General features: G+C 42.2%; 2 protein-coding genes across 2 annotated transcripts; both read left to right on the plus strand.

Annotated features, from left to right (window-relative positions):
• Positions 1 to 4,963: 4,963 nt before the first annotated feature.
• On the plus strand, positions 4,964 to 6,151 carry LOC118712843 (autophagy-related protein 101-like). The gene is made up of 2 exons (XM_036427048.2): positions 4,964 to 5,030; positions 5,142 to 6,151. The coding sequence occupies exon 2, from the start codon at positions 5,217 to 5,219 to the stop codon at positions 5,871 to 5,873; it is 657 nt and encodes a 218-aa protein (XP_036282941.1). The 5' UTR covers positions 4,964 to 5,030; positions 5,142 to 5,216; the 3' UTR covers positions 5,874 to 6,151.
• Positions 6,152 to 6,218: 67 nt separating this feature from the next.
• On the plus strand, positions 6,219 to 6,759 carry LOC118712846 (60S ribosomal protein L26-like). The gene has a single exon (XM_036427052.1). It carries the CDS (start codon positions 6,267 to 6,269, stop codon positions 6,702 to 6,704), a length of 438 nt encoding a protein of 145 aa, XP_036282945.1. The 5' UTR covers positions 6,219 to 6,266; the 3' UTR covers positions 6,705 to 6,759.
• The last annotated feature ends 10,180 nt before the right edge of the window (positions 6,760 to 16,939 follow it).

A 16,939-nucleotide genomic window follows, 5' to 3' on the forward strand; every position in this document is an offset into this window, starting at 1 on the left:
ACTAGCAGGGGAACCAGTTGGGGGTGAGCAAGCCATCAGTGGGGATCAGTTGGAAGTGATCAAGACAGTGGTGGGAGAGAGGGGTTTGGAGTGAGCAGGCCAGCAGGGGAGCAGTTAGGGGTGAGCAGGCAGAGTGGTTAGGGGCAATCAGGCAGGCAGGCAGGCAGGCAGGTGAGAGGTTAGGAGCCAGTAGTCCCAGATTGCGAGAGGGATGTCCTACTGCTGGTTTAGGCCCGATCCCTGTAAACCAGCAGTTGGACATCCTTTGAGGGATCCCAGATTGGAGAGGGTGCAAGCTGGGCTGAGGGACATCCCCTCCACCATGCATGAGTATTGTGCACCGGGCCTTTAATAAGAAAATAAATCTTATAGTTATTTTAAATTAAATATGGCTCTGCCACCATATTTACAGGGTGAAAACAATCCCTGTCCTGTTAACAATCCAGGAATACTAGGGAGTTTCCTTAGCTTGGTACACATTATATTACAAAAATCTAAAGCAATCATTATATTTACCAAAGAAAATTTCAATGGCTCATTTTATCCCTATCACTACCAATATTTAACTTGCTATGAAAAGTTCTAGCTGATACCACAATAGAAGAGAAATAAAATGTAAGAATTGGAAGAGAAGAGGTGAAACTGCCATTATTTGTAAATTATATAATCATCTGCCAGAACAACTGCCACATAATCCACAGACAAACTATTAGAACTACTAATGCATTCAGTAAGTTTATAGGACACAAGTTTATAGAATACTGTTCTGGTTATCAATTCCTACATATTAAACTATCTTAATATTTAATAGCTTAAAACAACAATCATTTTTTTCTTTTTTTAAAAAAATAAATTTTTATTAAAATGACACTTGGCTGCCAATCTCTCTAGACCTAGAAATGTCAAGTGGGCATGGTCTCTGGTGTCCCAGCTCCTTTCCCACCGCGGGCCCCCTAAGGGCTTACAGAGCCACATCAGGGTACACGAGTGTCATGTGGAACACGCGTTAGAATGGTCAAGACTTTAAAACCACAATAACAAAACAACAATCATTTTATTAGATTTTACTATTTGCAGCGCAGGGCTCAGTTGGGCAATTTTTCAGCTCCTCATGGCATTGATTGGGGTCCCTGGGTGGTATTCAACTTAACTCCAATTCCTGATGCCTTGGAGAGGATGACTGAAAGGCTGGATTCATCTGGATCCTTCTCCTCTCTTTATAGTGTCAGGGCCTCTCTGTAGGGTCTCGCTGTCGGGAGCCGAAAAAGAATTAGTGACTACATCTTAAAAGACACCTCCATCTTAGACACTGAGTTTCTGACTTACCAGAACTCATGTGACAAGCTGCAGTGTGGCAGTTAACTAGAAACAATCTAAATGCCTAGCAGCATATCTGGCCATTGAGCAAGGCACACCTGTTGTGATAACTCGCCCTGCCCTGGAGAATCTCTGCTGTATCCTCCCCTGCAGACACATTCTGCTGATACACAAGCCTCCCCGCCCTGGAATGTCTCCACAGCAACCTCCCTTTACAGCCTGGATATATATATTGCAGCTTCAACAATAAAATTCAAGGCTTGATCAGAACCCTGTCTTGCCTCCATTTCTCCATGTCTCCTGTCCTCCCTCATTCCCTTCCAGGTGTCTCCTCGCTCCCACGTTGCTGTCCCGCTGGCCGGGGCATCTTGCCATCAGGTAATTAAATTTCCTATTTAGTAGCACAGGCTCCAAGGATTGCTCCACAAGACAGGAAGTGGGAGCTGGTCAAAGTAGTTACAAAGCCTGGGAATATAGGCTTTCCATTCCAAAGGAAGGGGCATAGACTTCCACCTCTTGATGGGAGAACTGCCAAAGAATCTGCGGCCAACTTAATCCTCCACAGGGGCTGACAGAAGGGAGAAGATATATGAACTCCCTAAAATTTATAAGAAATTAATAGGTAAAATATACAAAGAACTACTGCAAATCAAGCAAAGGACAGCTACGTCAATAAAAAAAAAATCAACAAAGACAATACATGGAAAATGTATAGAAGTGGGAACCAAAAAGCCAAAATACATACAAATAAATGCTGAAAATCATTAGTAATTATAACAATGTAAATAAAAAATACCAATAAGCTTGGAAACAGGCATTTTCAATATTGCATTATTGACATTTTGGGTCAGATAATGCCTTGTTGGGGGGCTCTTCTGTGCATTGTAAAATGGTTAGCAGCATCTCTGATCTTATCCACTTGTGAGAAATGATCACCTGTCTGAATTCAAATAACACACTTGGAGACATGAAGTATGCCAAAAACAAGACTTTTTCCCTTTTTTTTAAATATATTTTTTATTGCTGAAACTGGTTTGGCCCAGTGGATAGAGCGTCGACCTGCGGACAGAAGGGTCCCAGGTTTGACTCCGATCAAGGGCATGTTCCTTGGTTGCGGGCACATTCCCAGTGTGGGTGTGCAGGAGGCAGCTGGTTGATGTTTCTCTCTCATTGATGTTCCTAGCTCTCTATCCCTCTCTCTTCATCCCTGTAAAAAAATCAATAAAATATATTTTTTTAAAAGAAAAAAATAATAAAATATATTTTTATTGATTTCAGAGAGAAGGAGAGAGAAACATCAATGATAAGAGAGAGTCATTGATCAGCTGCCTCCTGCATGCCACCCTCTGGGGATCAGGCCCAGAATCAATCCGTGACCTCCAGGTTCAGAATGTGGTCATGACAGCTGGGGAAAACGAGACTTTAATAGGGTCTTCAAAGAGTGGGTGTCCAGTTGAACAGACACACACAGAGCAGCAATCACAGGCTTTTTACCTCCAGGGTGCGAGAGTCCCTCCTCCAGCTCCTCATTGGCTAGTAGTAGGGGGTTAATAGTTTCCCTCATAGGTGGCCTACGTCTTATTGTCTCCTATTGGATTATTCTAAAAAATGGGCTGAGGCCTTTTCTAGTTGTCTTCACTATCTTTTGTCTAGGTGGACCTTCCTGGAAAATGTGCTGCTGGTCACGTACACAGTTTTTGGTTCTTACACCATCTTCCCTGCTCCCTATATTCTGTTTGCCCTGGGAAAATTCAGTTAACCGTTTCCATTAAAAGGTGGCTGTGCTGAAGATGGATCTCAGAGGCCTATTTCCTATATGTTGGATCCAGGAGACTACCAGTTGTAACAACCAAAGGTGTCTTTAGACATTGCCAATGGTCTCCTGAGGAGCAAAATTGCTCCTGGTTGAGAACCACCACTTTACACACTATCAGTGTAAAAAGTAGAAAGATGTTGGTAGAGATATGGCAACATAGGAAGACTCAGGCATTGCTGGTGAGTGTGTGAATGGCACAGCCATTCTTGATAACAATATAGGCTTATTCAGAGCTCAGCAATTCAGCAAATGGGTAGTTTGCGCAAATCTAAAAAGGGATGAGTATAAAGATATTCTATAAAGTCTTGCCGAAGCTGGTTTGGCTCAGTGGTAGAGCGTCGGTCTGTGCATTGAAAGGTCCCAGGTTCAATTCTGGTCAGGGGCATGTACGTTGGTTGCAGGCACATCCCCGGTAGGGGATGTGCAAGAAGCAGCTGGTCGATGTTTCTCTCTCATCGACGTTTCTAGCTCTCTATCTCTCTCCATTCCTCTCTGTAAAAAATCAATAAAATATATTAAAAACAAAGATATTCTATGAAGTCTTGATTGACAGTAGGGAGTTAAAGGCAAATTACAATATGGAGGCAAAACACTCCACCTAACAATACATTTTTTTAAGTGCACATAAATAATTCCACGGAGAGACCATACATTAGGCCACAAGTCTTAATATATATTAACGTGTGTTTTGTTAATATATTTTACTTATTTATTTTTCTTGGTGCCCTGACAAGGAATCGAACCAGCAACCTTTCTGTACAAGATGATGCTCAACCAACTGAGCCATACCAGCCAGGGAAATATATTTTAAAATGTTGAATTCAGACAAAGTATCTTTTTAGATCACAATGAAATAAAACTAGAAATGAATAACAGAAGGAAAAATGGAAAATTCACAAACTGAACACACCCTTAAAGAATCATTAGATTAAAGAAAAATCACAAGGGAAATTAGAAAATACCTTGAGACAAATAAAAAAGGAAACACAACATATGAAAACTCATGGATGTAGCAACAGCAGTAGTAAGGTTGAAATTTATAGCTATAAATTTAAAAAAAGAAAGATCTCAAGTCAATAACCTAGTTTTACACCTGAAGGAACTAGAAACAAAGATTATAAACCTAACCCAAAGCTAGTAGAAGGAAGAAAATAATAAAGATTTGAGCAGAGATAAATAAAAGAGAATAGAAAAATAATTTTAAAAACACACAATAAAACCAAAAGTTAGTTCTTTGAAAAAATCAACAAAATTGACAAATCTCAAGCTAGACTGACTTAAATAAAAGTAGAGAAAAATAAAATTACAAATAAAAATTAGATTACACAGAAATAAAAAAAGATTATAAAAGAATGCTATGAAGAACTGCATGCCAGCAAATTGGAAGCCATAGATTAAATAGATAAATTTCTAGAAACACACAATTTACCGAAATTTGATCCTGAAAAATAGAAAATATTAATATATTTTTCAAATATATTCATATGTTCAAAATATTCTCACTAATAAACTGGATTAGTAATAAAAAGATTCAAACAAGGAAAAGCCCTGAACCAGATAGCTTCACTGATAAATTCTATCAAACATTTATATAAGAACTAGTGACCTAGTCCACAGATTCAAGTACATTGAAAGGAAATTAATTAGAAAGTGCTCTACAGCAGCAGTTCTCAACCTGTGGGTCACTAGCAGGGTCACCTAAGACCATCGGAAAACACAGATATTTACATTAGGATTCACTAACAGTAGCAAAATTACAGTTATGAAGTAGCAACGAAAATAATTTTATGGTTGGAGTCACCACAACATGAGGAACTATATTAAAGGGTTGCGGCATTAGGTGGTCGGGCGCTGCGGCGCGTGGAGTCGCTGCGCGTCCGGGCCGCGGGTCCGGGGAGTCCTTCTCTTGCGGCGGGTCGGACCTGCGGAGATCTCACCGGGTGTAGGTGGAAGGGGACGGTCCGAGCCTGAGCGACGCCCTGGGCTCCAGCCTGACTCAGAACGCATCGGGCAGCCCCTGTGTGGGGTGAAGCTCCCTGTCTCTACTCCTGTCCCCGCCCTGTGGTGGGCCACTGGCCGAAGGATGAACTGCCGCTCGGAGGTGCTGGAGGTGTCGGTGGAGGGGCGGCAGGTGGAGGAGGCCATGCTGGCCGTGCTGCACACGGTGCTCCTGCATCGCAGCACAGGCAAGTTCCACTACAAGAAGGAGGGCACCTACTCCATCGGCACCGTGGGCACCCAGGATGTCGACTGCGACTTCATCGACTTCACCTACGTGCGGGTCTCCTCTGACGAGCTGGACCGGGCCCTGCGCAAGGTGGTTGGGGAATTCAAGGATGCACTGCGCAACTCAGGTGGCGACGGGCTAGGGCAGATGTCCTTGGAGTTCTACCAGAAGAAGAAGTCTCGCTGGCCTTTCTCAGACGAGTGCATCCCCTGGGAAGTGTGGACAGGCAAGGTGCACGTGGTGGCCCTGGCCACGGAGCAGGAGCGGCATATCTGCCGGGAGAAGGTGGGCGAGAAGCTCTGTGAGAAGGTCATCAACATCGTGGAGGTGATGAACCAGCATGAGTACCTGCCCAAGATGCCCATGCAGTCGGAGGTGGACAACGTGTTCGACACGGGCTTGCGGGACGTGCAGCCCTACCTCTACAAGATCTCCTTCCAGATCACCGATGCCCTGGGCACCTCGGTCACCACCACCATGCGCAGGCTCATCAAGGACACCCTTGCTCTCTAGGCCGCGCTGGTGCCTTGGGTGCTCCTTGCTGGCTTGCAGACCGTGGCTTCTGGGAATTGTACTGTTAGCCCCTGGGGCTCTGGAACCTGCTCCAGGTCCTGATAAGACTTGGGAGGGCCGTCCCCTGGCTCCCTTGACTTGTGGCTGCCAGTCTCTGGTCAGCCTCGTAACCTTCACTGACGGTCAATCAGGCCAATACTGTCCCACCTCCGGTGGGTCCCCTTCTCTACTGTATAGAAGGGCCATCGCTGTGATGGTGAATAAAGTTGAGAATGTGAGTTTGGATTAAAAAAAATAATAAATAAATAAAATAAAAATAAAGGGTTGCGGCATTAAAAAAGTTGAGAACCGCTCTTCCCTCTTGCGGCCATCGTAGGAGCGCCAGCGGTCAAAATGAAGTTCAATCCCTTTGTGACTTCTGACCGGAGCAAGAACCATAAAAAGCATTTCAATGCACCTTCCTACATTCGAAGGAAGATTATGTCGTCATCTCTTTCCAAAGAGCTGAGGCAGAAGTACAATGTTCAGTCCATGCCCATCCGAAAGGACGATGAAGTTCAGGTTGTTCGAGAACATTACAAAGGGCAGCAAATTGGCAAAGTAGTCCAGGTTTACAGGAAGAAATATGTCATCTACATTGAACGAGTGCAGCAGGAGAAAGTTAACGGCACAACTGTGCATGTGGGCATTCACCCCAGCAAGGTGGTAATCACTAGACTAAAGCTGGACAAAGCCCGTAAAAAGATCCTTGAACGTAAAGCCAAATCTTGCCAAGTAGGAAAGGAAAAGGGAAAATACAAGGAAGAAACACTTGAGAAGATGCAGGAATAAAGTAATCTTATATACAACTTTCATTAAAAACTTAAAATGAAAAAAAAAAAAAAAAGTTGAGAACCACTGGGGTAGGCACATCCTGGAGCCCACCTCCCTCAGTCCCTCCCCAGCCAGCCATGCCTGGGGTGGCACCATGGTTTGAAAAGTGTCTGTGGAATGAGTGAGCAGGATGCCTCTGGCAGGTGGGGTCCCTCAGCCTGGCCTGTGGGGATTGGGCTCAAACCAGCTCTCCAACATCCCGCTGTGGGGTCCCGGAGTGCGAGAGGGCACTCTTCAAAGTTGCTGTCCTACAGGGTGTGGAACGCAAACACAGGTGTGCAGTAAACCAGATTCGGGAGCAACAGTGCTCCAGCAACAACATAACTCATTGCCAAAGGTGGAATTGCTTGGCCCCTCGAGGATTCAGGCTCCCTCCTCTCTGGTTTTGAGAGAACCACTGCTGCCAAGGCACTGCAGCTCGGCAGATCCTGCATTGAGCGTCTGCCCCCTGGTGGTCAGTGTGCATCATAAAGACCAATCAAATGGAGGGACACTTAGCATACTAGCCTTTTGTATATATAGACTAGAGGCCCGGTGCACAAAATTCATGCACGGGGTGAAGGGGGGGTCCCCTCAACCCAGCCTGCACTCTCTCCAATTCGGGACACCCCTCTCACAATCTGGGACCGCTGGCTTTTAACTGTTCACCTGCCTACCTGCCTGATCACCCCTAACTGCCTCCCCCCCGCCATCCTAGTCACCCACAACTTCCCCTGGCCCCCCCTGCTGGCCTGGTCACCCCTAACCCCAGGTTAACCTGGTGGTCCCCAATTATTACCCCCCACCCCCGCCCTGCCAGCCTGATCGCCCACAACTTCCCCCCTCTGCTGGCCTGGTCACCCCTCACTGGCCCCCTGCCAGTTTGGTCACCCCATGCAGCCTGCTGTTCAGTCATTTGGTTGCTCCTCACTGACCTCCCTGCCAGCCTGGTGGCCCCACAAAGGCTGCTGTTCAGTCATTTCTGTGGGGGGTCCTGACCAATATGCATATTATCCTTTTATCAGTATACATTAGCACCATCCTTGTTAAACTCTTCCAGAAAAATTGAGGAGTGAACAATTCCTAACTCATTCTATGAGACTATCATTATCCTGATACCAAAGCCAGACAAAGACATTATAAGAAAACTACAAACCAATATCCCTTACAAATATTGATGCAAAAATCCAAAATACTAATAAAACCAAATTCAGTAATATATTAAAAGGAATTACATACCATGACTCTGAGATTTATTCTTGGAATGCAAAGTTGATTCAACATAAAAATCAATGTAATTCAGCAATTATCAGAATGAAGAGGGAAAAACCATGATAATCTCAATGAATACAAAAAGACAATTGGACATAATTCAATATCCTTTCATGATAAAAACAAAACAAACAAACAAAAATGCTCAACTAGGAATAGTAAGAAATTATCTAAACTTGTAAAACCCACAGCTAACATCACACTCAACAGTGAAGCTTGGGAGCCTGTCCTCTAAGATCAGGATCAAGTCAAGAATGTCCATATCCACTACTTCTATTCAATATAATATTGGAAATTCTAATCAGAGAAGATTAAATAAGAAAAAGAAAAGCAGAGGTAAAACTTTCTATATCTTATATGTAGAAAACTCTAAAGATTCACACAAACTTGTCAGAACTAATAAACAATTTCAGCAACGTTGCAGGACACGAAACCAACACACAAAAAATCAGTTGCATTTTTATATGCTAACTGAATAATCTAAAAAGAAAATTAAGAAAACGATTCCATTTACAATAGCATCAAAAAGAATAAAATACTTAGGAATAAACCTAATTAAGGAGGAAAAGACTTGTACATGGAGAACTGTAAGACAGTGCTAAAACAAATTAAAGAAGACACAAATGAAAAGACATCCATGTTCATAGACTGGAAGACATATTATTGTTAAGATATCAATACTAGCTAAAGTGATCTACTGATTCAGTACAATCCCTATCAAAAGTCCAATGATTTTTTTTTCAAAAATAGAAAAATTCATTCTATTTAGATATGGAATCTGAAAGGATCCCAGATAGCCAAAACAATCTTGAAAAAGAACAAAGTTGAAATACTCATTTCCTGATTTTAAAACTTATTATAAAAGGGGTCCTAATATAAGGTGACAGGAGAAGACTTGACTTTGGGAGGTGGGCACAAGGGGCAATATACAGATCGTATAGCATAAAAACCCACACCTGTATGTTCATGTTGACCAATGCCATCCCAATCAATTTATTTATTATATTTATTTATTTGTTTTTATTTTTTAAAATAAATCTTTATTGTTCATATTATTACAAAGGTTCCTCATTTCTTCCCCCCTCCACCAGGTCCCCACCCCACCCTCCGCCCCCTCCCCACCCCCCATTGTCCTCATCCATAGGTGCACAGTTTATGTTCAGTCTTTTACCCCTTTCATCCACCACTCCCCCTTTCCCCGAGAATAGTCAGTCCACTCCCCTCCCATATCGCCAACTCTACTACAATCAACAGCTAATATTGTTCATCAGGTTTTTCAATTTCCTTTTTTTGTTGTTGTTTTTTAATTAATAAACTTTTACACTTTAAAGAATAAATTTTAAAATCTAATAATTTTAAACTTTGTTTTTTTTCTGCCCTGGGAATTGAGAAGCAAACTTGTTTACATGTAAACTTGCCCTTAGGCTATCAAAAGGTGTAGCCATTCAAGTGTAAATGGACACATCGTTTAAACGTAGCTGCTGGTTGGAATTGGATTACCTGTTCTGGGTGGGAAGGGCTTGTCTTCCCCCTTTCTCCATTAAAATTAAGGTGTTAGCTATAAAACCTCTTTTTGGAAAGAGACCTTAAACTTTCAGAACTTTAAATTTTTCAAATAGTAAATCAGTTACTTAGCATTTTCTCAAATCAATAATACCTCCACATGCCCAAGAATACACTTCACACAAAAGACATTTCCAAATAGATCAACCAACCTCATCCAGACCCCACAGAAGGCACTCACAGATCAACACCCCAGCGCTATACTAACTCAACACATCCAGATCGAAGCCTTTATCACTTGATTCAGCAGACCCTCAAGTTCCCCCAAAAGTTTCCAGCCATGTCTGAGAGGCAGCCTTGGGGCAGGGGCAGGCGAGGAGCGAGCTGTTCTGGGCCTGGCTGCTCCCGGCCTGGCCTCTGTTGCTCTGGTTCGTTCCACAACCAGCTGCTCCGGGTCTGGCCACTGCCGCTCCCGAACTGGCTGCTGCTGCTCTGGGCCTGGCTCCTCCCGGCCTCATCCCAATCAATTTAATAAATAAATATTTTTTTAAACTTATTACAAAGCTATAGTAATCAAAACAGTGCTATTGGCATAAAGGCAGATACATAGACCAATGGAATAGAATAGAGACCCCAGAAATAAACCCTTGCATAGATGATCACATGATTTTTTTACAAACTCACCAAGAATATTCAATAGAAAAAAGAAAAAGACAGTCTTTTCAACAAGTGGTGCTCAAAAAAGAATAAAGTTGACTCTCACTTTACACAATATACAGGATGGGGCAAAAGCAGGTTTATAGTTATTTATATAGAAAATCTATACTAATAAAAGGGTGATATGATAATTAGACTGGGACACCTTTCGGGAGACCTTCTGGACGTCCTTCTGGACAAAGCCATAGTGGTGGGGCCGAGGCAGAGGCAGATAGGGGCAATCAAGCCGACAGGGGAGGGCAGTTGGGGGTGAGCAGGCCAGGGGAGGGGGGGAATTTGAAGGCAATAAAGCTGGCAGGGAAGGGCAGGTGGGGGTGATCAGGCTCGCAGGAGGGGCAGTTGGGGGCAATCAGACCAGCAAGCAGGTGAGCAGTTAGGAGCCAGCAGTCCTTGATTGTGAGAAGGATTGGGCCTAAATCGGCAGTTGGACATCTCTTGAGGGGTCCCAGATTGGAGAGGGTGCAGGCTGGGCTGAGGGATACTCCCCTCCCCGCCACCCTGTGTACAAATTTTGTGCACCAGGCCACTAGTAATACAATAATCAATAAATAGTAACACAAGTATAAACTCTGTATTTTTAAAAAAATATATTTTATTGCTTTTTTACAGAGAGAAAGGGAGAGAGAGAGCTAGAAACATCAATGAGAGAGAAACATCAATCAGCTGTCTCCTGCACACTGAGGATGTGCCGGCAACCAGAGTATGTGCCCTTGACTGGAATCGAACCCGGGACCTTCAGTCCGCAGGCTGACGCACTATCCACTGAGCCAAACCGGTTTTGGCTAAACTCTGTATTTTGAATATTCACAACTGTTAGCCCACTTTTTCCCCACCCTGTACCTTAACATTATATAATATACAAAAATTAACTAAAAAAGGATTGAAGACCAAATCATAAGATCTAAAACTATAAATTTCTTAGAAGAAAACATAGAAGATTCCATATCCAAATAGGACGGATTTTTCTATAGTAGCAGAGCTTCAGGACATTGAATTTGGTAATTTTTTCTTAGATATGACTCCAAAAGTTTAGACAACAAAAGAAAAAATCCAGATGAATCCGATTTTATCAAAATTGAAAACTTTCATGCACTAAAGGGTAGTATCAAGAGAGTGGCAGGAGCCGAAACAGATTTGGCTCAGTGGATAGAGCGTCGGTCTGCAGACTGAAAGTTCCTGGGTTCGATTCCAGTCAAGGGCATGTACATTGGTTGCGGGCACATCCCCGGTAGGGGGTGTGCAGGAGGCAGCTGGTCGATGTTTCTCTCTCATCGACATTTCTAGCTCTCTATCTCTCTCCCTTCCTCTCTGTAAAAAAATCAATAAAATATATTTTTAAAAAGAGAGAGAGAGAGAGAGAGAGGCAGAACAACTCACAGAATGGAAGAAAATATTTGGAAATCATATACCAGATTAGGAATTAATGTCCAAAATATATGAAGATATATATTGTAATATAAAGAACTCCAACGCACAACCCAATTCAAGAAAGGGCAAAGGAAAATATACGAATAGCCAATAAGCACATGAAAAGATCACTAGCCATTAGGGAAATGCAAATTAAAACAATAATGGGATACTGTACCATTTTACTTCTACTAGGATGCTATTATAGAACAAAAACAAGACAGAATATAAGTGTTGGTAAAGTACCACGACTTTTTTATCCACTCATTTATTCATGGGCACTTACACTGTTTCCAAATCTTGGATATGGTAAACAACACTGCAATGAATTTAAGGGTGCATACATTCTTTGGATGTGTTCTCAGACATGGAATTGCTGGGTCATAAGGCAGTTCTGTTTTTGTGTGTGTGTTTTGTTGTTGTTAATCCTCACAGAGGATATTTTTTTCCATTGATTTTTAGAGAGAGTGGAAAGAAGGGGAGAAACAACAGAAAAACATTGATGTGAGAGAGACATGTCAATTGGTTGCCTCCCACATGTGCCCAGACCAAGTCCAGGGATTCAGCCTCCAACTGGAATCGAATCTGGGATTCTTCAGTCCACAGGCCAACACTCTATCTACTGAGCCAAACCAGCTAGGGCTGCCCACTTTTTAATTGAATTATTTTATTTAATCCTCAACCAAGAATATGTTTTTATCAATTTTTGAGAGAGAGAGAGAAAGAGAGAGAGAGAGAGAGAGAGAGAGAGAGAGAGAGAGAAAGAGATTGAACATTGATTTCTTTCTTTCTTTTTTTTTAAATATATTTTATTGATTTTTTACAGAGAGGAAGGGAGGGAGATAGAGAGCCAGAAACGTTGATGAGAGAGAAACATCAACCAGCCGCCTCCTGCACATCCCTACCAACCAACTGAGCTCCCTGGGCAGGGCTGTATTGTTTGTGGGTTGTTGTTGTTTTTTTGGTGTTTTTGTAACAGTGGGAAATTGTAACCCACCCCACCATTTTTTTGACATTGTTTCTTAAAGAAACAGCATGTTTGTATAAGAATCCTAGGAACTAACTGCAAAAGATATAGACTCCAACCTTCTGTCATCCCAGTTCTGGAAGATTTGCTGACTTTCAAATGTAAAACCAGGATGACGTAGAACCAGGATGACAAAGACCAGAATAATGTACACCAGACCATCACTTGACTGGTTTCAAGGTCCTTATCAGAATGGACAGTGCTGCCTGCATGTAGAGAGCTTTCCAACCCTCTCCTCTTGGTTTCTTTGTTCTGCTTTGCATCTCCTTCCTTATAAAAACTTCTGTCTGCACTGAGATGTTGAGAAAGGCTTTGTGACAAGAGTCCCCCATCTCCTCAGGTGACCAGCACTTGAATAAAACCTTCCTCTTTACCAGCATCTATCTCACGAGTTTGGTTTTTGTGGAAGCAGGCAGGCGAACTTGGGTTCTGGTTACAAGATGTAGAAGTTCTTTAGAAAATTAGACGTTAACCTCTTATCAGATGAATCATTGGCAAATATGTTCTCCCATTCAGTGGGTTGTCTTTTCATTTTGTTGATGGTTTCCTTGCTATGCAAAACCATTTTTAGTTTGATGTAGTTCCATTTGTTTATTTTTTCTTTTGTTTCCCTTGCCCAAGGTGATACATCAGAAAAAAAAAATTGCTAAAAGAAATATCTGAGATTTTATTGCCTATATTTTCTTCTAAGATTTTTATGGTTTTGAGTCTAATATTTAATTCATTTTTAGTTCATTGTTGTATATGGTGTAAGAAAGTGGTTTATGTTTTTTGTGTGTGTGTGTGGGGGGGGGGGTTTGCATATATTTGTCCAATTTTCCCAACACCATTTATTGAATAGATTTTCTTTACCCCATTCTATATTATTGTCTCCTTTATCAAGTATTAATTGACTGTAAAAGTGTGAGTTTATTTATGGGCTCTTTATTCTGTTCCATTGATCTATGTGTTGGCTTTTATGCCAGTGCCAGGTTGTTTTGATTACTAGGGCCTTGTAGTATGGTTTGATATTCGGCAACATGATTCCTTTATGTTCCTTCTCAATATTGATATGGTTATTTGGGGGTCTATTGTGGTTCCATATAAATTTGCGGGATGTTTGTTCTAGTTCAGTGAAATATGCCATTGGTATCTTTTTATTGTTTTAAAAAGGAGAGAGTAAGAGAAAGGGAGAGAGAGAAACATCAATGATTGAGAAATATCAATCAGCTGCCTTCTACATGCTCTACACTGGAGACCAAGCATGTGACCTGAACAGGAATCAAATTGGTGACTTCTTAGTGCACTGGATGATGTCCAGCCAACAGAGTCACACAGCCCAAGGCACATCTTTGGTGTCTTGATAGGAATTGCTTTGAATCTGTAGATTGCTTTAAGTAGTATGTACCTTCAATTTCTTTCTCCCGTATTTTATAATTATTCAAATACAGGTGTTTTACATTCTTGGATAATTTACTCCTAGGTATGTTTTTATTCCTAGGTATTTTTATGCATTTGTAAATTGGATTTTTTTTTAGTTTTCCTTTTTTTTTTTTTAAAGCTAAATCTTTTTTTTTTAATATACTTTTTTATTGATTTTGTACAGAGGGGAAGGGAGAGAGATAGAGAGTTAGAAACATCGATGAGAGAGAGTCATCGACCAGCTGCCTCTTGCAGCTGGGGATACGCCCGCAACCAAGGTACATGCCCTTGACCGGAATCGAACCCAGACCCTTCAGTCCCCAAGCCGACGCTCTATCCATTGAGCCAAACCGGTCTCAGCTAGTTTTCCTTTTTTTAAATTATATTTTATTGATTTATTACAGAGAGGAAGGGAGAGAGATAGAGAGCTAGAAATGTCGATGAGAGAGAAACATCGACCAGCTGCCTCTTGCACACCCCCTACTGGGGATGTGCCCGCAACCAATGTACAATACATGCCCTTGTCCGGAATCGAACCTGGGACCTTTCAGTCTGCAGACTGATGCTCTACCACTGAGCCAAACCAGCTTTGGCTAATTTTCCTTTTTAATAGCCCATTATTGTTGTATAAAAATGCCACCAATTTCTGAATGTATATTTTTGTATCATGCTACTTTACTGAATTCAATTATTAGTTCTAGTGGTTTTGGTGGAATCTTCATTGTTCTCTATTGACAGTATCATGCCATCTGTAAATTATGACAGTTTTGCTTCCTCCTTTTCAAGTTAGATGCCTTTTATTTCTTCTTCTCATCTGATTGTTGTGCCTAGTGCTTCCAGTACTATCTATACAGATAGTAGAGAAATATGCAAATTGGCTGTGACGCCATCATGTAATGACAGGGGCAGGGCTGTGGTGGAGAGCTCTCAGCATGCCTGCGCCAGGAGTCTGAAGGGTGTGGAGAGGGAGAGCAGATAGGCAGATAGGAGAATCAGGTTAGGAGGGGAGTGCAGATAGGCAGTTATTCATGGTGGCCAAGACATGGAAACAACCAAAGAGGACTACACACTGAGTCGAATCAGCTAGGGCTGGATGCCAGATTTTATCAAATACTATTTCTGCATCTATTGATATGATCATGTGATTTTTATCCTTCATTTTGTTTATATGATGCATCACATTTATTCAGATGCAGATATTGTACTAACCTTGTATCCCTAGAACACATGTGTCAAACATAAGGCCCGCGGGCCAAATCCGTCACGCCAGGCCTTGCAATGTGGCCTGCACCGCGCTGTCATCACTGCACTCCGCTGCGTTTCCATCACAATGACAGTTTATGACTGTTCAGTAAACCATTCGGCCCGCGATTTAGGCTGGATTTTAGATTTTGGCCCCTTCTCTGATTGAGTTCGACACCCCTACCCTAGAATTAATCCCACTTGATTAGGGTGTATGATCTTTTTAATGTATTGCTGAATCCATTTTACTAATTTTTGTTGAGTATTTTAGCATCCATGTTCATCAGAATTATTGGTCTGTAATTTTTTCCCTTGTAGTGTATCTGGTTTTGGAATTTTTGCTTTTATAACTATTATAACTATTATAACTATTATAACTATTGCTTTTAACTCTAATAGGTTGCTTGTTTCCATTTCATTCAGTTCTTTTTCTGGAGATTCCTTTCCCCCCCTCTCATTTGGGGTTTATTTCTTTGTCCCTGTTTTAGCTATCTCTTTGTATTTGCATCTATGTATTACATAGAACTATTATGCCTCCCATTCTTTGTGGACTGGCCTAATGTAGAAAGTATCTTGAGGTGTCTACTGGTGCATTCTCTTTGTTCACCTGAACTAGATGCTCTAGAAATCCCCTTGTGTGTATTATTTGAGCTCTCCTATTATAATTTGGTCTTGAATTGATGTCCCATTTGTGAGAGGATCTCCCCTCTGACTTGCTGCCAATAAGGTTCAACCCCAATGTTGGCATGCCACCTGTTATATATGTACACGTGCTTTGGGTCTGCTATTTTTAGGGCTTGCTGGATTTTGCTCTGATGTTGTTAAATCGGTCCCTTGGCGTTTCTATCCTGGACCTCCAGAGAGCTTTTCTAGAGAATGTGAATGTGAGTCACTGTCCCTTTCTGGCCTTGGGAGACCCGATTCATGTCCAAGAGGTTGAAGTCCTTAGTATTCCAGTAGTCGGGGACTTATTACCCAGAGGTTGTGTCTGCCTTGAGTCTCACACCTTGATTTTCCTGTTCTGAGCTGTACTCACTTCTCCAATAGAAGTGGTCCCACAGGTGTCAGCTTCAAGTACTTGGGTCCTGCTAGTATTTGCCTCCTAGTGCTGTCTGGGGTGGTATCTGCAGCGAGGACCCAAACACTATTTCTGACTAATTAGATCAGGTGAAGACTCAAAGCTTCCAGAGACACATCTCAGCCTGCAGACTGATTGGAAGGAGTCATGAGTAACATTGGGCAATTATCCACAGGTGAGGTGAGGGTTTCCTTCAGGGTGGGGCAATTGCTTCTGCCTGGAGGCTGTTATCCTCAGACTCTTAATAGGCCTCAGAAACTCCACAGGGTGGACAAGGGATTTTCCAATAGGGTGGATCAATTGCTTCTCCCCACCCCCAGGCAAAAAACATCTGGATAGTAAAGGTCTGCCTAAGAAAAATGATCTCAGCAGTGTGAAGGAATGACTCAGCACAGAAAACCAGAGTGCTTTCTAATCTCTAATCACAACCCTGGCTTATGCTTACACAGCTCCAGTCCACCCTGCCCTCCCTCTGCTTGAGCCCAAGGTAAATGGCTGCACTCAAAATTTTGTGTGTTGGGTGGGCCTTTAAGTGGGTGCCTGCATTTCCAGCTATCTCTCCCTGGC

This window comes from Pipistrellus kuhlii, unplaced genomic scaffold, assembly GCF_014108245.1.
Source record: "Pipistrellus kuhlii isolate mPipKuh1 unplaced genomic scaffold, mPipKuh1.p scaffold_m20_p_9, whole genome shotgun sequence".
NCBI lineage: Eukaryota > Metazoa > Chordata > Mammalia > Chiroptera > Vespertilionidae > Pipistrellus > Pipistrellus kuhlii.

Excerpts from the sequence above, each read along its gene's own strand:
- LOC118712843 (XM_036427048.2), top strand. The coding sequence starts at position 5,217 with ATGAACTGCCGCTCGGAGGTGCTGGAGGTGTCGGTGGAGGGGCGGCAG.
- LOC118712846 (XM_036427052.1), top strand. The coding sequence starts at position 6,267 with ATGAAGTTCAATCCCTTTGTGACTTCTGACCGGAGCAAGAACCATAAA.